The following is a 21,862-nucleotide window of genomic DNA, read 5'->3' as shown; positions in this document are numbered from 1 at the left end:
GTTGCCTTCATTAGTAAATTCAATGACTGAAAGATTATTAAAGCAAAGGATGCCCTGTTTGAGAAGTAGTATTACATCCACAATGAAGAGCTCCTCTTTCTTGGAAAGACTCACTCCCTGACCAGACATATTTTCTGCGCTGTCTAACACTTTCGCTTTTATTTGTTCTCGTGTTCTCTTGTTCTCATTTGCAACTGCGTGACATTTAAGTGAGGTGGAGTGGAATGTTCAAGATTACTTCTGTGAGTTCAGAAGTGTGATGTATGTGGGGTAAAAAGTGTTCCTCAGCCTGGTTGTGAGAGCGTACTGGGTTCTGTAGCATCTACCAGATGGTGTAAAGAGTTTGTGTCCAGGGTGGGATGGGTCCTTGAATATTTTTTCAGCTCCGCGGGTGCCCCGGGTATGATCAATTTCTTCCAGTGATGTAAGCTGGGTGCCAGTGATCTACTGGGCTGTCCTGATGATGCGCTGCAGCGTCTTCCTGTTCTCCAAGGTGCATCCAGAGTACCAGGCAGTGATGCAGTATGTGATCACTAACTCGATGGTGCACCTGTAGAAGTTCACCAGGAGCTGCTGTGGGAGTTGTGCTTTCTTCAGTTTCCTTTTTTGGCAATGACTGAAGTGTTTGTGGTCCATGACAGGTCACAGCTGATCTGAACCCCGAGGAATCGGAAGCTCTGAACCACTTCCACCTTCTCACCACCGATGCTGATGGGGGAGGTGGCCCCCGTGCTTCCAGGATCAGATCTTTTGTCTTTTTGGAGTTCAGGGCGAGGTTGTTGTTCTGGCTCCAGCACTCCAGGTTCTCGACCTCTTCCCTGTAGGCTGACTCGTTGTCGTTCGAGATCAGACCTATCACGGTTGTATCATCTGCAAACTTAATGATGATGTTAGAATCATGGGTGGGTTTGCAGTCGTGTGTGAAGAGGGAGTAGAGGGGGGGCTGAGCACACAGCCCTGAGGGTGTGGTGAGCCATGCACAGTGTCTGTGGTCTGTTGGTCAGAAATCCAAGACCCAGTTGCACAGGTATGTCTTCAGTCCAAGGTTGTGCAGTTTGATGGCCAGCTTGATGGGGGGGGGGATGGTGTTAAAGGCGGAGCTGTAGTCAATAAACAGCATCCGCACATAGCTGTCCCACTGCTCCAGGTGTGATAGGGCAGTGTGGAGGGCCAGTGTAATGGCATCCTCAGCTGACCTGTTTGACCAGTAGGCAAACTGGTGTTGGTCCAGGGAGGGAGGTATATGAGAAGCGGGCGGAGCCAACAGCCTCGTGGCGAGGAGCGGAAATTCTCTAATGCTCCACTGCGCTCAAATGCTCTGATACAAAGCCTTATTAATAATTTAGCCTAATGCTGGGCAATATCATATCGATATGATATCACCCAGCCCTAGGGTGTACTGATGTACACCCCCAGGAATTTGGTGCTCCTCACTCGCTCCACAGCAGCACCGTCGATGGTCAGTGGCAGATGTTGGGTGTGATGTCTCTGGAAGTTGACAACAATCTCCTTAGTCTTGCTGACATTCAGCAGTAGGTTGTTATTCTTGCACCACATGGTCAGAAGGTCAACCTCTTTCCTGTAGTGAGTCTCATCGCCCTTGGTGATGAGCCCCACCAGAGTTGTGTCATCCACAAAGTTCACAAGGTGATTGGAGCTGTAGGTTGGTGTGCAGTCGTGTGTCAGCTGGGTGAAGAGCAGAGGACTGAGCACACAGCCTTGTGGGACCCCTGTGCTCAGAGTGATGCTGCTCGAGGTTTTGTTGCCGACACGTACTGCTTGTGACCTTTGGCTGAGAAAGTCTAGCAGCCAGTTGCAGAAGGAGGTGCTGAGGCCCAGTTTGTCAAGTTTGCAGATGAGTTGTTGTGGTATGATGGTGTTGAATGCTGAGCTGAAATCTAAGAACAGCATTCTCACATATGAGCCTTTTCTGTCCAGGTGAGTGAGAGCTGGGTGGAGGACAGAGCAGATTACATCCTCTGTGGATCGTTTAGCTCTGTAAGCGAACTGGAAGGGGTCCAGGGTGGGGGGGAGGATGGATTTGATGTGTGACATGACTAGCCGTTCGAAGCACTTCATGATGATGGGCGTCAGTGCAACAGGACGGTAATCCTTGAAGCAGGATGGTGATGATTTCTTTGGCACAGGTATGATGGTGGAGGCTTTGAAGCATGATGGTACAATGGCTTGCTTCAGGGAGGTGTTAAAGATGTCTGTAAAGACATCCTTCAGCTCCTCTGCACAGTCCTTCTGCACTCTACCAGGGATGTTGCCTGGTCCTGCTGCTTTCCGGGTGTTAATGGTGGAGAATGTCTTTCCCACGCTGGTGGCAGACGTGCACATAGTCTGGTCGTGCGGAGGCGGTGGGGTTTTCTGTGGGCGAGTGTTGTTTTGTGCTTCAAAGCGTGTGAAGAAGTTGTTCAGGTTATTGAGCAGAGAGGTGTCGCTCTCACAGCTCTGTGGCGCGGGCTTGTAGTCTGTGATAAGTGAACCTACCGGTCCGTGTACCTCAGAGGGCGCCGGGACTGAAACGCGGGGTTTACGAAGCTCCCCGAAAGCAGAGGAAGAGGATCGTCCTGCCAGAGAGACGAGACATTCCACACGCCTACCCAGCTGGGCCACCTCAGGTTAGGACCCGAGTGTCGCCGTTCAGCGGGCGATGACTCAGCACCACACCAGTTCCAATCCCCAACAGGCCTGAACCCAGTGTCTTGTCTGCCTGGTCGGAGTTTTTACAGTGGCTGGAGTGTCAGTACTGCCACCAACCCCCAGGTGTTTTACCCTGCAAGTTGGAGGACTGTTTGCAGGGCTGGATGCAGTTTAACATCATAACCAGACATATATTTCAGCTAGTATGTATGTGGGAGGTGTAGTGGAAATTATACATTTAGACATATTGGACATTTTTACTTAGAGAATATTTGCTATGATCACAAAGTACCGTCTGTCTGTGTGAAAGGCGAGGGCCACTTAGCAGCCGACCAGGAGGAAGGTCACACCGGTAATTACAGAGCTGGTTCGGACCGGTTCTGTTTGGTTGGACACAGAGAAGACAGTAACTGCGAACCTTCGTTCTTATCTCATCGAATGATAAACATGAGACTGAAGTAAGAAAAGAATTGTGGACACTTGTATGCAGACATAGTGTCCCAGCTTATTTGATCCATCAAATAACCTAATAATAAAACTTTGCTGCCTTCATACCATGTATTTGACTGTTTCTCCAGCACAGAGGAAACCAGAAAACCTACAAATGGCAGATGAAGAGCCAGGGGAAGAATTCAAACCCAAAGCCCTGAAAGTATGAGGCATCCATGTTACATGAGGCATCCATGAGACACCACTGCAGGCTTAATGAAGAGCATCTTTATTAACATTATGTATGATGAGTCACACAGTCTGTGGTCTGCATTTTAGATAATACTCCATTTATCAATAAACAAAAGCCTAACATTCTGTGGAAACCTAAAAGTAAAGCTTTTATCCTGAAATGTGATGTGATGGTAACAGGGCAGCTTTTAATCCCACAGTCAGAGGAGAGCAGGGAGGCAGTGAAACAGTGAAGCTGCTCCAGCAGGGGGCAGTGAAGTGAGTAAGAAGAGAGTAAAATTAAAGCCAGAGCCCATAGACCTCAGTAAATGCTCAACAGTACATACACAAGAGACAGACATTGGCAAATACCCTGAAAATGATGCATATTGAAATATCAAACGTTTTATTTTATACTAATCATGCAGGATAGCTAATGATATTTTTTTCCATTTATATGAATGAAAAGCGGCAGTTCACAGACCGCCAAGATAATACCTTACATTTACATTTATTCCATCTTGTCCAAAGCAACGTACAAGTGAGATAAACAGCACAGTGATCATGGCTGAAATACACACTGTAAGGTGAGAGAGCTGCATGCCATTTAAATACAGCTGACATCACTGTAAGATGCTCCTCTCTGGTGATTATCCCTCCCCATCACTGCAGTATCTGTGTGTCCCTCACAGCTCTCATCCTGAGCAGCAGCTCCCCACATGTAGAGGAGCATCTCTGTGTTGCTGCCCCCTACTGGAAAAGGAACAGATAAGCATTAACATCTGCTACTGGATTCATCATTTCAGCTTCTGAGGCACCAACACTTTCCTTAGCATTTCAGGCAGTCTGGTGTGTTAATGTTACTGCTACAGGATCAGGAAATCAGAACAGGAACAGGTAAGGGAGGCAAAACGTAGACGGACAATACAATATCCGGACTGGGGAAACAAACTGAAACGCGGACGAAATACAGAGGACTAATGACAACAACCATAAACAGCTGATCACACGGGGATTCCACATGGGGTTAACGAGGGGGCGTGGCACACGGAAGGAGCGGACGATCAGGGCAGGACACATTGTTTTTTTTTAACTTTACACATTGTTTGGATACATTTATTTTCTTACTTTACAAATTACTCTTTTGAAAAATGTGCTTAGATATGTTTAGTACAGTATATGCTCTTCTTGTTTTATCCAGTTCATTTTGTGTTTAAATGCTAAGGAAAACAATTTAGGTGTAATTTTTTGGGGCCGGGAACCAATTAATTGGTTTTCCATTATTTCTTATGGGGAAAATTCGATAAGAACTAAGAAGTTCGAGTTCTGAGGAACCACTGTACCATCATATGTATGTTATTTCTGTGCTTTACCTGCTCTGCCGGGTCTCCCTTGATGATGCCAGTTCTGTCTATGTCGTCATATTCATGGTCTGGGTTTAACTAGAACAAAGTCACAACTCAGCATTCAAAACAATCACTCCTCACATCAGCTTGATTTACAGAAATAAACTTCTTAATGCCTGTTAACGGAGTTTGGTTTCTGTTTCTGTTCTTTTTTAAAAGACAAAATCTTGCAGAATCTGCTAGTTTCTTCACACACTAATAATGTTACATGTTTAGAGACAGGGGCTACACTCATAAATACCATCATATGTATGTTATTTCTGTGCTTTACCTGCTCTGCCGGGTCTCCCTTGATGATGCCAGTTCTGTCTATGTCATCATATTCATGGTCTGGGTTCAACTAGAACAAAGTCACAACTCAGCATTCAAAACAATCACTCCTAACATCAGCTTAATTTATAGAAATTAGCTTCTTAATGGCTGTTAACGGAGTTTGGTTTCTGTTTCTGTTCTTTTATAAAAGTCAAAATCTTGCCGAATCTGCTACAGTTTCTTCACACACTAATAACATTACATGTTTAGAGACAGGGGCTACACTAATAAACACCATCATATGTATGTTATTTCTGTGCTTTACCTGCTCTGCCGGGTCTCCCTTGATGATGCCAGTTCTGTCTATGTTGGCGTATTCATGGTCTGGTTTCAACTATAACAAAGTCACAACTCAGCATTTAAAACAAATCACTCCTAACATCAGCTTTATTTATAGAGATAAACTTCTCAAATGCTGTTAACTGAGTTTGGTTTCTGTTTCTGTTCTTTTATAAAAGTCAAAATCTTGCACAATCTGCTACAGTTTCTTCACACACTAATAATGTTACATGTTTAGAGACAGGGGCTACACTCATAAATACCATCATATGTATGTTATTTCTGTGCTTTACCTGCTCTGCCGGGTCTCCCTTGATGATGCCAGTTCTGTCTATGACGGCGTATTCATGGTCTGGGTTCAACTAGAACAAAGTCACAACTCAGCATTCAAAACAATCACTCCTAACATCAGCTTTATTTATAGAGATAAACTTCTCAAATGCTGTTAACTGAGTTTGGTTTCTGTTTCTGTTCTTTTATAAAAGTCAAAATCTTGCACAATCTGCTACAGTTACTTCACACACTAGTAACATTACATGTTTAGAGACAGGGGCTACACTCATAAATACCATCATATGTATGTTATTTCTGTGCTTTACCTGCTCTGCCGGGTCTCCCTTGATGATGCCAGTTCTGTCTATGTTGGCGTATTCATGGTCTGGGTTTAACTAGAACAAAGTCACAACTCAGCATTCAAAACAATCACTCCGAACATCAGCTTTATTTATAGAGAGAAACTTCTCAAAGGCTGTTAACTGAGTTTGGTTTCTGTTTCTGTTCTTTTATAAAAGTCAAAATCTTGCCGAATCTGCTACAGTTTCTTCACACGCTAATAACATTACATGTTTAGAGACAGGGGCTACACTAATAAACACCATCATATGTATGTTATTTCTGTGCTTTACCTGCTCTGCTGGGTCTCCCTTGATGATGCCAGTTCTGTCTATGTTGGCGTATTCATGGTCTGGGTTCAACTAGAACAAAGTCACAACTCAGCATTCAAAACAATCACTCCTCACATCAGCTTTATTTACAGAGATAAACTTCTTAATGAGTTACTGACTGTTAACAGACTTTAGTTTCTGTTTTTGTTCTTTTATAAAAGACAAAACCTTGCAGAATTTCCTAGAGTTTTCCCCCCCATATTAAACATGAACTCACTGTTAATTCTGTATATCCTGGATTTTGGTTCATGGCCATGTTTTTCTCTACATGGAAAGAAATGAGAAATAAAGCCAAAGGAATTTATTCTGATCACATCACTCACTTTCAACTGATTCTGATAATTTGCTGTATGACAAACACATGGTCATTTCCTCTTGATTATCATGTACATACGTGTGAAAATGTTATCCAGTCTAATAACTGTATAAAACTACACAAATGTATATGAGCCATTGGCATCTCAGGTGAAATCTGATTACCAACCTACACTTACAGGTAACCCAGTTAATGATGCCCAGGTGACCTTGGTTTGAGCTACTAACTTGTTTAGGGTTTTATAAGCTCAGCTGGGTGGACACAGACTCAGAGGGTCAGAGGAAAGTCTGCAGGATCATGGAGGAAGGATCCTTCAGGGCTGCTGTGCTCTGATGTCCTGTTTGCTCCACAGCGACTTTTAGCTCTGCACTGTTTTTAGTCTGTGTTCCCAAAGGGACTGTGACCATGTTCTGTTTTTTAATGTTACTGTATATCCTGTGTGTCTGAATGCTGCTGTCTGTGTCTCTGTCCAGCCGGCTTTGGAAAGGATAAAAGCATGAAGTTGTAGGTGCTGCTTACAGGAGTGCAGAGGGACAAGCATCACTGCTCAGACAGTCAGGTCACTTATACACCGTCTGCATCAGCAGATACTCACTGTGTTTGTCACACACTTTCCATGTGATGATGAGGCTGATCAACAGCAGCACCAATACGCCCAGTCCAACATACAGAAACAGCAGGAGCACAGAGCTGAATAAGAGGGTGGATTTGAACAGTAAAGTCTCACATACTTTATAGCAACACAATACAGCCACATCTGTATTATTACACAGGATACATGTGAGGAACAGAGAGCATGAGAAGAGCCAGAGAATTACTTTGGTTATTCAAAACATGTTATATTATTTTGTACAATCCATCCATTCATCCATGCATCTTCCAAACTGGCCTGCAGCCTTTCCCCAGCAATATAGGGCACAAATCAGGGGCTCACCCTGGATGTGATGCCATCACAGGGAAATTATAATTAAGGAAACAAAAGAAAAACAATGTTCCCATAAAATAACAGAAGTTTCCCATCACTGTGTGATCAGGTAGACGCTCATAGCTGGACACCACACTGCTGTAAGTGCTGCTGAATGCTTACCTCTGTTTTTCATTATTCCCTCCTTCTTCATCATCTGCCAAAAATGGACAGCAGTGGAAACAAGAGAAAGGATTGTTAAATAAAAAATAAACAACCCTGTTCCTGGGGGCCACTAGAGATTTTGGGCCCCATGAAAGCAAATCAGATTTGGCCCCCAGCCCAGACCAATCCAATTATGTTCCTATTTTCTTAAGGCCCCATCACTTAGGGGTCCTTGGAATCATCCTATTATGGGATGTCTCCGTTAGAGGTAATGCTGATATGTAAGTTAACCTTCCTGTACATTCATACAAACACTTGAAATTATAGCCATCAAACATCAGTAACTGACAGTAAACTAAGTCTCAAAATATTGATATTGAAAGCATTTTAAGAACATAAGAAATTTACAAACGAGAGGAGGCCATTCGGCCCATCAAGCTCGTTTGGGGAGAACTTAATAGCTCAGAGTTGTTAAAATCTTATCTAGCTCTGATTTAAAGGAACCCAGGGTTTTACCTTCCACTACACTAGCAGGAAGACTATTCCATACTCTAACTGCACACTGTGTAAAGAAGTGTTTTCTCAAATTCAATTTAAAATTTCCACTTATGGCCATGTCATCTTGTCATCTTAACAGCAATGCTAAGGAACAATAGATTCACTTAATAACAAGAACAACTAAACTTTTTCTTTATTAACTTTGCCATCACATTTTTAGTACAGTCAGGATACCTGAGTAAACAACAAAAATTAAATAAATACCTCCAATATAGACTAGTCAGAAAAAAACAATTCTAATACTAACTTTAGAATATAATATTTAGAACAAAATTTAGAACAAAAGCTCATCATTACTAATACAATTTAATCAAATGTTATAAAATAAAGATGTGTTTAAATTGGTTAAATTAGTTAGAGACAAGTGACGTCAACCTCAACAATGGGCAGCAGGGGGCGTGAGAGTATCGCGGTACGCCACGAGAGTTTCGCGATACGTATCGTGGTTGGTGTATCGCGATATTTCGGTTCGATTTGTAATATCGTTATACCCCTAGTTTCGTGTGTATGCAGCTGGTGAATAAGCCAGATTTTTTGCGTGTTGGTGAAAGTAGGGGTGGACAAGTATTTTGAAAAATTTCATTAGCCCTGGTAATTCTATTGTTAACACTTGGTTATTACAGGTGCTAACAATGCATGCACATCCCACTGCATGCTCACATTATCACTGGAACAAGGTCCGTTATTCTGACATTTCAGCGCTATAACCGGGAAATCGAGAAGGCTTTCATTATGGAAACAGCTCACAAGAGCTATGTGGTGTTTTCAGTGTGGAGGATTGTATTGTTTTTACTTGGGAAACATGAGCTGCTTTACCTTCAATCCACAGTAAGGTCTCACGCTCAGCTGCTCTCCTCTTCTCCTTTTGTTTTTGTTTTTTTGTTTTTTTTTTTTTAAATATTGAACAATATTACAACATATCCACGAAGGAAGTGTCACGCAATACATAAAACAGTAACAAAGCCAGAAATGAGAAGAGAGAGGGAAAAAAATTACCCAATAAACCAAATTTTACAAGTTTTCATAGCCTTCTTGTTTTTACACTTAACTAAAGTTGTGCCATACTGCTTAATTTCATTTAAAAATGACAATGAAATTCATTTTAAAAAGTTGGGTTTAGATCTTAAAAGTTTTTTCTTATGGATGTGTAATTTTCCACATGCAATAAAAAACTGAATCACATAAATAATGTCTGCTCTTAACACCTCATTTTTAAAATAAATAAAAAAGTCAAACATTTCAATTGTCACTTTCCTTGCAACTTTCCTGCTAATAAGATTAGATAAATCTATCCAAAACATTCTTGTATGGATGCATTTAAAAAAGAAATGAATAATAGATTATGTTTCCATCCCACAAAAATCACCATTGTAATCCATCTCTAGTTTGAACCTTTCTAAGACTTTCATGATAGGGTATATGTGATGTAATATTTTAAATGAAAATTCTTTAACCTTATTTTGGATGCAATATTGATTTAACAATTTCCATGCTACTGTATGTCATCAAACAGGGAAGTCCAAAAGAATTTTGCAGAGGGAATTGTTGGCTGGCAAAGGGAATTCCTAATATATTTCTACAGGCAACGCCTGGGCATTTATAATCTATATAAGCATTCTTAAGAAAATGTATTGCACTTCTAGACAGTGCGTCAAAGACCACAGCATATTCTTTAGGTTTAATAGGTATTTTAAATGTCTCAACAAACTGTCACGATCACGGGGCAAGCGAGCAGGGAAGCAGGCGAATGGAGCCGGACTGACGGTCAAACGGGGTTTAATTGGACCGAGAAGGCAGACATTCACAAACACGGTAACAATACAATGACGGATCTGGGGAAACTAACTGGGACACGGACTAAATACAAAAGACAAGCTAAGGGTAACGAGCAACAGGTGGGAACAATCAGGCAGAAACAGAAGGCAACGAGGTGGGCGTGGCACACATTAGGATCGGACGGAGTGGGGCGTGACACTCTCCATATGTCATTAAGAGCCCACTGGCATTCAGCAGCTGCCTAAGAATCAAAATACCATTGTCGATCCATGATCTATAAAACTTATTTTTATATAGGCTAGTATATCTCTGTTATTCCATAAAAATACCTGCGGGGTGTAAAGTTATGCTTATACACCAACAACCATGCCAGAAGTGCCTGCCTGTGAAAATTACTTAAGGCCACTTAAAATTAATAAATTGTTTTACATGATTCAAACTTCTAAAATATTGGTGAGTACGGGATTTTATATTTTATATTTTTAGCGAAAAGACGAACGGCAACAGAGATATACTAAAACTAGAAAAGTTCTCAAACAGCTCGCGAAGGGTAATATTACTCGGTATATTGATATAGATTTTAATACCGTGGGCTAGTGTTGTAGTCAAGACCGCCTAAACCGAGACCAAGACATTGCCGAGACCGGAGGGTATCAAGACCAAGACACTGCCGAGACTTGAGGGTACCAAGACCAAGACCAAGTCCAAGACCAAGACCAAGACACACTAAGGCGAGACCAAGACCAAGACTGGTCGAGACCAAGACCAAGACCAAGACCGAAAACAGACTAGGGCTAGAATCGACATCACATTACCCAGATCAACCGTAGAGAAAAAGGCATTGCTGTAAAGTGTCATTACTCGTTAAATCAAATTCATGTTATCTTTTCAATTATATTGTCCGTATGTCCATATGTCTCTCATTTAAAATCTCCCAGATTTGTCATAGTTACGAGACCTGATGGAAAATAATATTCTCATCAATCCTCTCCTATAACCATTTTATCAGACCTCGTCAAGGGAAAGAGATGGGATGTACCAGAAAGATGTTCATATTAAGTCTCTTATACCAGGGACAGAGACCTCAGGTAAGCTATGAATACAGCTATGTAATGATCCTTTGCCTTGAATTGAAGAGAATGAGCCTCCAGATTGACTTGCACCTCCAAGACCGTGCTTTCTAATCAATGTAAAATACCTAATTTATTTGAATTATAACTATGCTATAGACTTCGCGGACATTTTTTTGCCGATGTATGATACGATGTGTATGATGTTTGTGGACTATGAAGCACTGGCAGTGTCCGTGGAGAAAATGTATAAAATGTAACGTTTTTGAAATGGATGCATCTGACTGGTTGCATTTGAATTGAGGTGCGTAATAAATAATGATACTGTTCTGTGAGGATGCGCAGTTTTCTCTTTTTTTCCCCATCCCATCGAGACCGCTATGTCCGAGACCAAGACAAGACCGAGACCAAATAGAGTCGAGACCAAGACAAGACCGAGACCAAATAGAGTCGAGACCAAGACAAGACCGAGACCACAAAAAATTGGTCTCGAGACCGGTCTCGAGACCAAGACCGGTCTCGAGAACTACAACACTACCGTGGGCCCACACACAATCTGACAAACGATAAAATCCATTGTCCGAGAAGCGTCAAATTGAAAAATCCCAGGCTGACATTCAAGATTTTTCACCCACAGTCTTTGAGGTGAAAAAAACGGATTTTTTGAAAAATATAAAATATTAAAAAAATTGAGGCGGCACTAAAAAATTGAGGCGGGCGGCCATGTAAAACAATTTATTAATTTTAAGTGGCCTAATGTAATAGGTACTTTTTCAACTGAGAAGTTAAAAATTCAATGCAACCAATAGAATTAAACAAATGGTTTGGGAAAACATTCCAGAGGCTATTCTGATTTTTTATATATTTTCTTATCCATTTAACCTTAAATGAATTATTAAGTAAACCAAAATCTATAACTTCTAATCCTCCATGTTCTATTCCATTACTAATAACTTCTTTCTTTAGATAATGGTGCTTATTCTTCCAAATAAAATTATTTATTAATTTATCCAATTTATTGACAATATTAACACATCAAGAGACAGCGAGACATATACCGATCTAGATATCCCTTCTGCTTTGGATAGCAATATGCGTCCGTACAATGATAGATCTCTCAATAACCAAGAATCTAGTTTCCTTTTAGTTTTTTTTTATAGGGCTAAAGTAGGCCTAAAATTCACACCTCTGTCTGACATCTTTACAGATAACTATTCGTAAGTAGACCAAATTATCTTTAACTGGAACCCCACATATTTCATGAACATTACAATCTTTAAGTAGAAACAGTGCTGATTTAGTAGCATTCATCCTCAGACCTGTTGCTGAAGAAAACTCTTGTAAGCCTGTTGCGATAAACGATAAATCAATTACGGTAATTGCACGATAATTAAAATGAGGTTCATCATTTTTCTGCCCGTGGTAATTTTCATTTGCATGCTTGTTTGTTTTCCTCGTGTCTCTCTCTACCAAATGGGAATATCGGCCCCTCTCTTCGTTTAACCTGATACTGATTAGCGTGACCTGATTTGAGCTTGTTAAAAATAAAGACGCCGTCTCTTGGGCGGGCTTTTTAGGAAGACAACGTGTTCCGGCCACTGGCAGCTCAAAAACCTGGACAATTCTATAAACATTAATAAAATGGCTGTTGAACAGGAGCCGGCTCCCATCGCTGACTAAAAAGAGTCGGCTCAAAAAGCCGTCTTGTTCGTGAACGACACATCACTAGTAATGAGGCTTGAACTCTCGTGTCAGTGGGCTCTTTGCACGTCAGCTTCCACGTTCATCGAAATGCGGCTCACTCATTTCTGGTCTGTGAAAAGTGGCATTGGCTTTTACATGCCGTTTACAGGACTTGCCCAAACTTATGATCAACGACATACATCGCTTCTGTAAATCCTTCTCCAAAGTACCGAGTAAATTAGAGAAGGGTTTTAAGATGTTTGCCTTGCCTTACATCCACAGATACGAAGGGGAGTCTTATTCGTTCAACTTTGTGGCTGGCGTTAACGCTAATAGACTCCCGGACAGTGATAGTGTATGCATGTGGCAACGAAGTAACTATGAACATCCCCAGTCATTCTATATATGTTCTATATGTGTTTAAGTACACATTGCGTTAATCTGTGTTTGCTATTCTTAGTGTCAAACAGAAACACAGGAACAGGAGAGGTTGCTGCTTCAGATCCATGAAGAAGCACGACAAACATCATAGTGTAAAAGTATGGCAGCACTGGTAATTTGTCAGAGTTCTAATTAAAGCTGTTCAATATTCAGATTTGTGTTATATAGACTGTTGTTAGTTAGCACTTTTTGTTTACAAAGGTCCTAAATGGCAGTTTTGCCTGTTTTCCCTGTCTGCGCCTAATGTTTAATATTTTAAGGGTGATTTTGTTTACAGAGACTTCATAATCCATTTAATTTACTGTTTTTGGTTGTGTTTGGTTTTTATTCAAGTGCATTTTTTGTTAACAGAGACTGAGAGTCCATTTTATTTATTGTTTTTGGTTGTTTTGAAGAACACCGTTTAATCTATGGTCTTTTGGTGGCCATCTATCTATACAATTGTCAATCACTGTGTTGAAATCACCCCCCAAATAATTTTTGGTGAAGGATATCTAGATGTCAACGAATTAATTTTTTGTTGTAGTCTGTGAAATAATTGGTTACTTAATGATTTATTATTGGTGGTATATATATTAATAAGAACAAACGTTGTATTATGGGATTCAACAACTAATATAATCTATCTGCCTACATTATCTTTTTCAAAATACAAAACTTGACCTCCAAACCTACCTTTTAAAATAGCGACATTATCTCCACACAAAAACCAGATCTCACTACCCCACTGTTGATAGAGCATGGGAGGCTGAGGACCCTGACCCTGTTTTGTCTCTTTCAGCGGTGAAGGTTGATTGGTATTGTTATCTGGCTTATCTTGTTCCTCCTATTCGCGTGGTGCCCAAGGAGCAGATGTCTTTGGCTGTGCGTGCATATTCACGCAGCAGACGGTCCCTTAGTCGGACTGAACAGTGGTTTGGGGTGTTTATTCCATCCCTTGGAGTGGCGGACCTTCACACTGAGGTGGCTGCCCTGCAGACTGCAGTGGAGAAAGTGGCCAATCAGACACTTGATACTGTAGAGGACGTTCTGGGTAAGTTATCCGCGGTTAAGCAGGTGGCTCTGCAAAACCGTATGGCATTGGATATTCTATTGGTTGAGAAAGGTGGTATTTCTGCTATAGTGGGGAGAGAGTGTTGCACGTACATCCCTGATTCCTCTCAGGCTGTGCAGAATCTGGAAAACGTGGTGCACAAACAGATGTCCGCGATACATAAGGAGCATGGCCTGTTTGAGTACAGCTGGGACAATTGGTTCTCCTCACTGATTCCGGGTTTATCCAGGGTGTTTAAACCATTGGTTTTTAGTATCTTGATTTTGCTCGTGGTGTTGCTGCTAATCATGTTGCTGTTTAGGTGTTGTTCTAGTGTTCTGTCTTCCCTCATGTTCCAGCAGGTTCCCCCTTGTCCATACGGGAACGGTCCTCTCCTTCCTGCCTGGCTCTATGAACCACAGCCCCAGGTTGTCATCAATATGACCAGCAACGCCAACTCTGCTGGTGACTCGTGGTCCATCCAACCGCCGACGGCGCCCATCGCCCTGCTGCGCTTTTATCCGGAGTATTACTACGCTGTGGACTCTGATTCTGTGTGAACAGCGCGGATTTCGCGTGCTGTGTATAATGGGTGGACTTTACCTTGCTACCAAGGTGAACCAATGGAGCAGGAGAATTGTGTTTGTTATACATTTCAGCTTAGTTTGTTGATGTTTTCTGACCAATCAGGACTTAGAAGTCCTGGGAGTTATGGTTTATCTACTGGTTGCTCTATGTGCTGGGTGTGACATGGTACCAAGTGCCAGAGTGTGATGGGAGCGCTTTGCTGAACTTGTTGGAATAAAAGAGATTTTCTTTACTCAGAGGTCTAAGACTTTTATTCTAAGTGACTCTCTGTGTTACCAGAGAGGTTGATTTATAATTTTTCCACCACACTGGGAGCCTAAACACCACTGTAGCTCACCCACTGATTGCTCCAGCCAGAAACCTGCACGCCACCATAGTACACCCACTGACCGCTCCAGCTAGGAGCCTGCACACCACTGCAGCTCACCCACTGACCGCCCAGTCTCACCCACCCAACCTAGTGAAATTGGCTGTTCAGCAGTCAAACTGGCCGCCCACAGGCTGCAGCCACATGCCTGATAATTTTAGTGCAGCCGAACTGAAACTCCTCGGACATGGGCAGATCAACAGTTTCCATGAAGAGTACGCTTGTCTCAAAGCAGGGAAAGCTGCACCTATCAGCAGTAGGTTGGTGTCACTCGCACCTGAGTTTGAAGCAGACACCGGCCTAATCAGGATAGGAGGTCACCTGCGCAGGTGCCTTGGCATAGCCCAGGATCCAGCCCAACCTATAGTGCTCCTTCTGACCCATAGGGTCTCCTCACTACTGATTATGCTGCATGATGAGTAGCTGCATCACCCAGGGCCAGAGCTCGTCTGTATGGAGCTGAGGAAGCGTTTTTGGGTTCTACGGGGAACGACAGCAGTCCAGAAGATACAGTTTGAATGTGTGTCATGTCGCGAATGGTGTGGTCAGCCGGACTTCCCTCACATGGCTGAATTGCCCCCCACTAGTTAGAGACTGCATTGTCTAGCGCAGGGCTCTTCAACTCTGGACCTTGATTCCAAATCCAGGCCGTGTTTTCAGTTCACCCAGGTAGTTAGTTTAATAATTACTGATTCTGATTGGTCAGAGGCTTCACACCTGACTGACAGGTAAAGGAAGGCTGGAAAACCAACAGTGCTCGGACCTCGAGGACCATGAGTTGAATAACCCTGGTCTAGCGTTTTACTCCACAGGTGTGTTTTGTAATAACACAGCATTTTGTAATAACCACCAAAATATGTAATAGTTTATTACAAAATGGAGGAAAATTTGTGATCGGGCCCCAGATAGCTGTTGGTTCCACCCTGGTAATACACTAGAAAATGCACCCCCCCCCAAAAAAAAACACACAGACCCCTTCATGAGTGAAACTCTTGGGCTCATTTAGCATTTGTCTAATTGCATTGAAGCATAAATGATTCACAGCCAGATTTTAGGTCAATACTTACGTTCAGTGCTGGTTGTGACAGTAACATGAACTGGGATCTTCAGATTTCCATCATCACACCAATACCAGCCTGTGTCCTTCCTCTCCAGTCCCGTCATTGTCACACTGAAGACTTTATTTACTGTGTCATCAATGATCAGGACAGGCCTCCCATCCAAACCCGAAGACCTTCTTATACAGGAGCCCCCCATTCTACACCATGACAATTCCCTGTAATAGTATTCATATCTACACTGTACACTGACGCTGTCTCCTTCCACGCCCGTCACCTCCTGTTTGTCCACTGACAGCCATGTGGAACCTGAACACACAGATAAGGAACAATTAGTGATATTTACATAACAATAAACTATTCATAAATATTCATGTTAATATTATACACGTACAGTATACATGTATTTTATATATATAAAGCTAAACCAAAGGACATTTCTTAAGATATTAATATATCATATTTAACCCCCTGAAGTTGCCCATTTAAACTGACAAAACTAAAACTTGGTCCATTTAATAATAACTTTTAAAATATTGAAATAGAATATGTTCTAAAATATTGTCTCCTGTGTTTGTGTTAATGTCCTTCCTTTCTGACTGAATGACATGTTACATACTGTGCATCTCATTGGCTACAGTCTGCAGTACAAACATCTTACCCTCAGGGACTGACAGGAAAATCCATGTTCCCACAGCTGAACCTCCACTGATCTCCACACCACACCAGTAGTAGCCATAGCCCCCATCTGTCAGATTGTTAATTGTCATAATGAAGACTTGTCGGTCAGGATCATCTCTGATTGACACTTCATCGCTAAAATTTGGAGAGTCACTGTGTACTATGGGAGTACATGAATCCCTATAATCCCATCTGCACCAGTATTTCACATGTGTTTTATAACTGTCTTCATAGGAACATGGGATGGTGACAGATCCTCCTCTCTGTACAGACACTCGTCCCACTGAGGACACACTGTCAGCACCTGTGGGGAAAACAACCAACTGAATTCACTTTTACAGCATCAGAGTATCTCTGGTTAATATTATATATTACCAGTTTGTGTAACACTTGTACCAGGAGTCATGGCACAGAGAGATGGGTTTAAGAGGACAGTGAGGAGGTAAAACAGCAAGACTGTCATTTTGCCATAAAAACAAGGGAAAGACACAGGAAAGCAAAGCAGGTGTGTTCTAGGGGAGGGGCACTCAGCTATCATTCCCATCAGGGGCACAGAGCCAAGGTCCACATCATTTACTGACCAGGGATGGGGGGGGGGGGGGTGAGCGGGTGAATTGTGTTTCAATCCAGAATTTGATCTAAGGCAACACAGGGCACAAGGCAGGGGAACACCCAGGACAGGATGCCAGTCTGTCACAAAGTTCTCGTAGGAACCCATTCCTGTCAAATTTCTAGTTCCTTTAACTATGCATGGCTATATCTGCATATCTGAATATTTTTATGATTAACTATCTGGTCAAAACATTGTGTATAATATAATTCTGTCATACTGTTGTTAGTATGTTATTCACTCCTTCATAAGTCCTGGAGACAAAGTTGGATGCAGAATTCCATGTATCAGTGTATATGAATATAATGAATATAAAGAAGATTTGATATTACAGTTTGGGTCATTCATTCGTTCTTCATCCATCCATCCATCCATCCTTCCTCCAGCTGCTTATTCTGGTCAGGGCACCAGTCATCAAGTATAGTCTCTTGTCATGATTTTATGTTACATTTCGTAACACACATATACAATGATCTTCACTATTTCCATTTTCATGGACTGACTGCAGTAGTGGTTTGCATTGTTTCACAGTGAGAAGGCAGACATTTTCATTTTCTACGTTTACATAGAGTATCCATATTTAATATACCCTGCCTTTCTCCTCCCTGTCAAAGTCCATTCTAAAACTGTAATAAAAATTGTGAAAATATTTAATAGAGTAGCTGGTTCAATAGATAATAATAAATTAGGGTTATGACAAAAGTGTTCGTATACCAGGTCACTCAGGGTCAAGCTGAGATTAATTATTTTATTAATATATCATAATGAATTTATGATGGAAGTGGATCAGTTAATTCAGAATACAACTGTAACACTGGCCTCTGCTGTAATTATTAACCGTCTATAATCACCCATTCTGCACACCTGTACTAACAATTCCTACATAGCAGAATAAAACTTGAAATAGTATTTAATATTTCACAGTAAAACCCACATTTTACATTTTGCAAACTACATGGACTTATATATACACACACACAACACATGGCTGTAACATTGGTGTCTGTCTGTGGCAAAATCTTGTGATATTTGTTATTTTACAAAGATAGATCATAGACTAGAAGCAAGAGAATCCCGAGGCCTACTGTATGTGCAGGTCCCAGGTGTAACATGTATAAAGAACAGGACCTGTAACTGATGAGGTCATCAGGCCTGTATTATGGGATGTCTCCCTTAGAGGTAATGCTGATATGTAAGTTAATCTTTCAGTACATTCATACAGATACATAAAACTACAGCCATCCATCCATCTATCTTCTATCTGCTCCTCCTGATCAGGGATGTGGGGCCTGGTGCCGATCCCAGGCAGGACAGGGCACAGGGATGGAGGACATCCTGGACGGGATGCCAGTCAGTCACAGGGCACATAGACACACTCTCTCTATTAGAGACACCAATTAGCCTGACTGCATGTCTTTGGACTGAGGGAGGAAACCCACACAGCACATGGAGAACATGCAAACTCCATAAAGGCAGGGAATTAGTGAGATTCAAACCCCTAAACATGGAGGTGTGAAGCAGCAGCACCATCTACTGGGCAACTGGGCCACCCACATAGAAACTATTTTCTCAATGAATTACCCTATTCAACAACAGCTGAAAAATAGGCGAGTTAAAAGAATTTACAAGAGATTTATTGAGATATTTAAAAAGGCTCATAATAATATTTAAATTCAGAGTCTTTGTCTTTGCTGTGGCATCACTTTATTCAGCCTGGTGCTTGTTGGTAATACCCAGGGCCAGATTAAGTCATCAAATAACACTAAGGAGACAATATTTTTTGCCCCCATCCCCACATTATCTGTTTACATATAAACATTTAAATGTGATGTGTATGTTTGTATTTTCTTTTATTGTTTTTAGTTTTGTGTAATTAACTATAAGTTAAATGTATGAATATTCAGTAACTGAGGATCGGTCTGCCGAGGCCCCTGCCTTCGACTGCTGCCTGACTCATACAGCACTGGACCCCCATGGCCCCCCCTGCAGGTAAAGGGCCCACAGGCTGGCAGACCCATGTAACTCTTTTGGGCTGTACCTGGCCAGGCCCCATGGACAGAGACCCAACCACCAGGAGCTCATTTGCCTGCTGCCCCCAGGCCTGGGTCCGGGGAGAGGACTAGTGCTAGATCCGATCCATAGGAGCACCTTGCTGCTGATTAAGTGTTATGATGAATAGCTGCGTCTTTGAGGGCCAGAGCATGTTTTTGCGGAACAGAGGAGGTGCTACCCAATACTCTCCTGATGGGGCGGCCAGATTCAGCCCTTCCTCAGGTGATCTACCCACATAAGAGGGACTCAGCCAAAGGAGATGGAGGCATAGCCAGGAGCTGGCTGACCAGCTCTGCAGGAGCTTCATCAGGGATGAAACTCCTCCAAACCGTAATGTGCTACTAAAGGGGGTTAAAACATTTTCTCCTGTTTCTGTGTTAATGTCCTTCCTTTCTGACTGAATGACATGTTACATACTGTGCATCTCATTGGCTACAGTCTGCAGTACAGACAACTTACCCCAAGTGACTGACAGGGAAACCTGTGTTCCCACAGCTGAACCTCTGCTGATCTCCACACCACACCAGTAGTAACCAGAGTCCCCAGCTGCCAGATTGTTCATGGTCACAGTGAAGACTCGCTGGTCAGGATCATCTCTGATTGACACTTCACCCTTCTTCTGTGGAGAGTCAGTGCGTACTATGGCAGTACATGAACTCCAGTCACTCCCTCTGCACCAGTATTTCACATGTGTTTTATATCTCTCTGCATAGAAACATGGGATGGTGACAGACCCTCCTCTCTGTACAGACACTCGTCCCACTGAGGACACACTGTCAGCACCTGTGGGGAAAACAACCAACTGAATTCACATTTTCAGCATCACAGTATCTCTGGTTAATATTATATATTATCAGATTGTGTAACACTTGTACCAGGTGTCATGGCACAGAGAGATGGGTTTAAGAGGACAGTGAGGAGGTAAAACAGCAAGACTGTCATTTTGCCATAAGAACAAGGGAAAGACACAGGAAAACAAAGCAGGTGTGTTCTAGGGAGACAATAGACAATATTTTTTGCCCGCATCCCCACATTATATGTCTGCATACTGTATAAACATTTAAATGTGATGTGTATGTTTGTATTTTCTTTTATTGTTTTTAGTTTTGTGTAATTAACTATAAGTTAAATGTATGAATATTCAGTAACTGAGGATCGGTCCGCCGAGGCCCCTGCCTTCGACTGCTGCCTGACTCATACAGCACTGGACCCCCACGCCCCCCCCTGCAGGTAAAGGGCCCACAGGCTGGCAGACCCATGTAACTCTTTTGGGCTGTGCCTGGCCAGGCCCCATGGATAGAGACCCGACCACCACCAGCTCATTTGCCTGCTGCCCCCAGGCCTGGGTCCGGGGAGAGGACTAGTGCTAGATCCGAACCATAGGAGCACCTTGCTGCTGATTAAGTGTTATGATGAATAGCTGCGTCTTTGAGGGCCAGAGCATGTTTTTGCGGAACAGAGGAGGTGCTACCCAATACTCTCCTGATGGGGCGACCAGATTCAGCCCTTCCTCAGGTGATCTACCCCACATCAGAGGGACTCAGCCAAAGGAGATGGAGGCATAGCCAGGACCTGGCTGACCAGCTCTGGAGGAGCTTCATCAGGGATTATCCATTAACCCTCCAGACCAGGCAGAAGTGGCAGATGGACGCAGCTAAACTGACGAATAGGACTGCGGTCATGATTGTGGACCCTGAAGCACCAAGGTCAGTGTGGTTAACATGGTTAACATCCACCTGTGTGCTCTAATCAGGGCTCTGCTGAGATCATCTCTGAGAATAAATTAGCATCTCCAATATCTAAATCCTTCTCCCCTCTTTACTTATTTCTCAGTTCATGGGAATGTGTCTGTGTTTAATATATTTTTTTGCAATCTCCAATCTGGCTCTTCCCTGTTTCTCATTAATGAAAGGCTTCTTACTTGCTTTATTCCTCGCTTCAGTCCTGCTTCTAGGACCGTGTTACGAATTGTTCTAGCAGTGCACTTCACACCGATTAATGTTCTTTAAGGTCACATGAGGTCATTCTCTGATTTATGAGGCACAGCCAGGGGGCGTGGCATACAGGAGGACTGGATGATCGGGGCGTGACACATACATATTGACAGTCATCTCTGGCATTAAAAAGTTGCTTCTGCCCTCTACATGGCTGTTTCTGGATGTTCCCAGTGTCTCCTGCTTTATTTTGTTCTTGTATACTGCTGTCTTAGAAACTTTGAGCCTGGAAGCAGCCTGCCACACAGTGTAGCCTTCTGCCAGCAGAACCAGGATTAAACCAGGATTTAAAAAAAGATGATTGATCAAAAGATGA

At 42.4% G+C, this 21,862-nt stretch overlaps 1 protein-coding gene and 1 long non-coding RNA gene across 2 annotated transcripts; both read right to left on the bottom strand.

The window, feature by feature from the left end:
• Positions 1 to 3,317: 3,317 nt before the first annotated feature.
• Positions 3,318 to 5,361, bottom strand: LOC140589014 (uncharacterized). Its single transcript, XR_011990190.1, has 4 exons — positions 5,293 to 5,361; positions 4,987 to 5,055; positions 4,683 to 4,751; positions 3,318 to 4,062 (listed from the first exon to the last, which is right to left on the bottom strand). It is a non-coding gene; the product is annotated as an uncharacterized lncRNA (long non-coding RNA).
• A 144-nt stretch (positions 5,362 to 5,505) lies between these two features.
• On the bottom strand, positions 5,506 to 20,310 carry LOC140588973 (polymeric immunoglobulin receptor-like). Its single transcript, XM_072711630.1, has 10 exons — positions 20,012 to 20,310; positions 16,871 to 17,194; positions 16,219 to 16,518; positions 7,654 to 7,687; positions 7,162 to 7,256; positions 6,468 to 6,514; positions 6,212 to 6,280; positions 5,906 to 5,974; positions 5,600 to 5,668; positions 5,506 to 5,523 (listed from the first exon to the last, which is right to left on the bottom strand). Exons 1-10 carry the CDS (start codon positions 20,112 to 20,114, stop codon positions 5,506 to 5,508), a joined length of 1,128 nt encoding a protein of 375 aa, XP_072567731.1. The 5' UTR covers positions 20,115 to 20,310.
• Positions 20,311 to 21,862: the final 1,552 nt, after the last annotated feature.

The sequence above is a fragment of the Paramormyrops kingsleyae genome, chromosome 4 (genome assembly GCF_048594095.1).
Source record: "Paramormyrops kingsleyae isolate MSU_618 chromosome 4, PKINGS_0.4, whole genome shotgun sequence".
NCBI lineage: Eukaryota > Metazoa > Chordata > Actinopteri > Osteoglossiformes > Mormyridae > Paramormyrops > Paramormyrops kingsleyae.
This window is presented reverse-complemented; position numbering and strand designations above follow the sequence as displayed.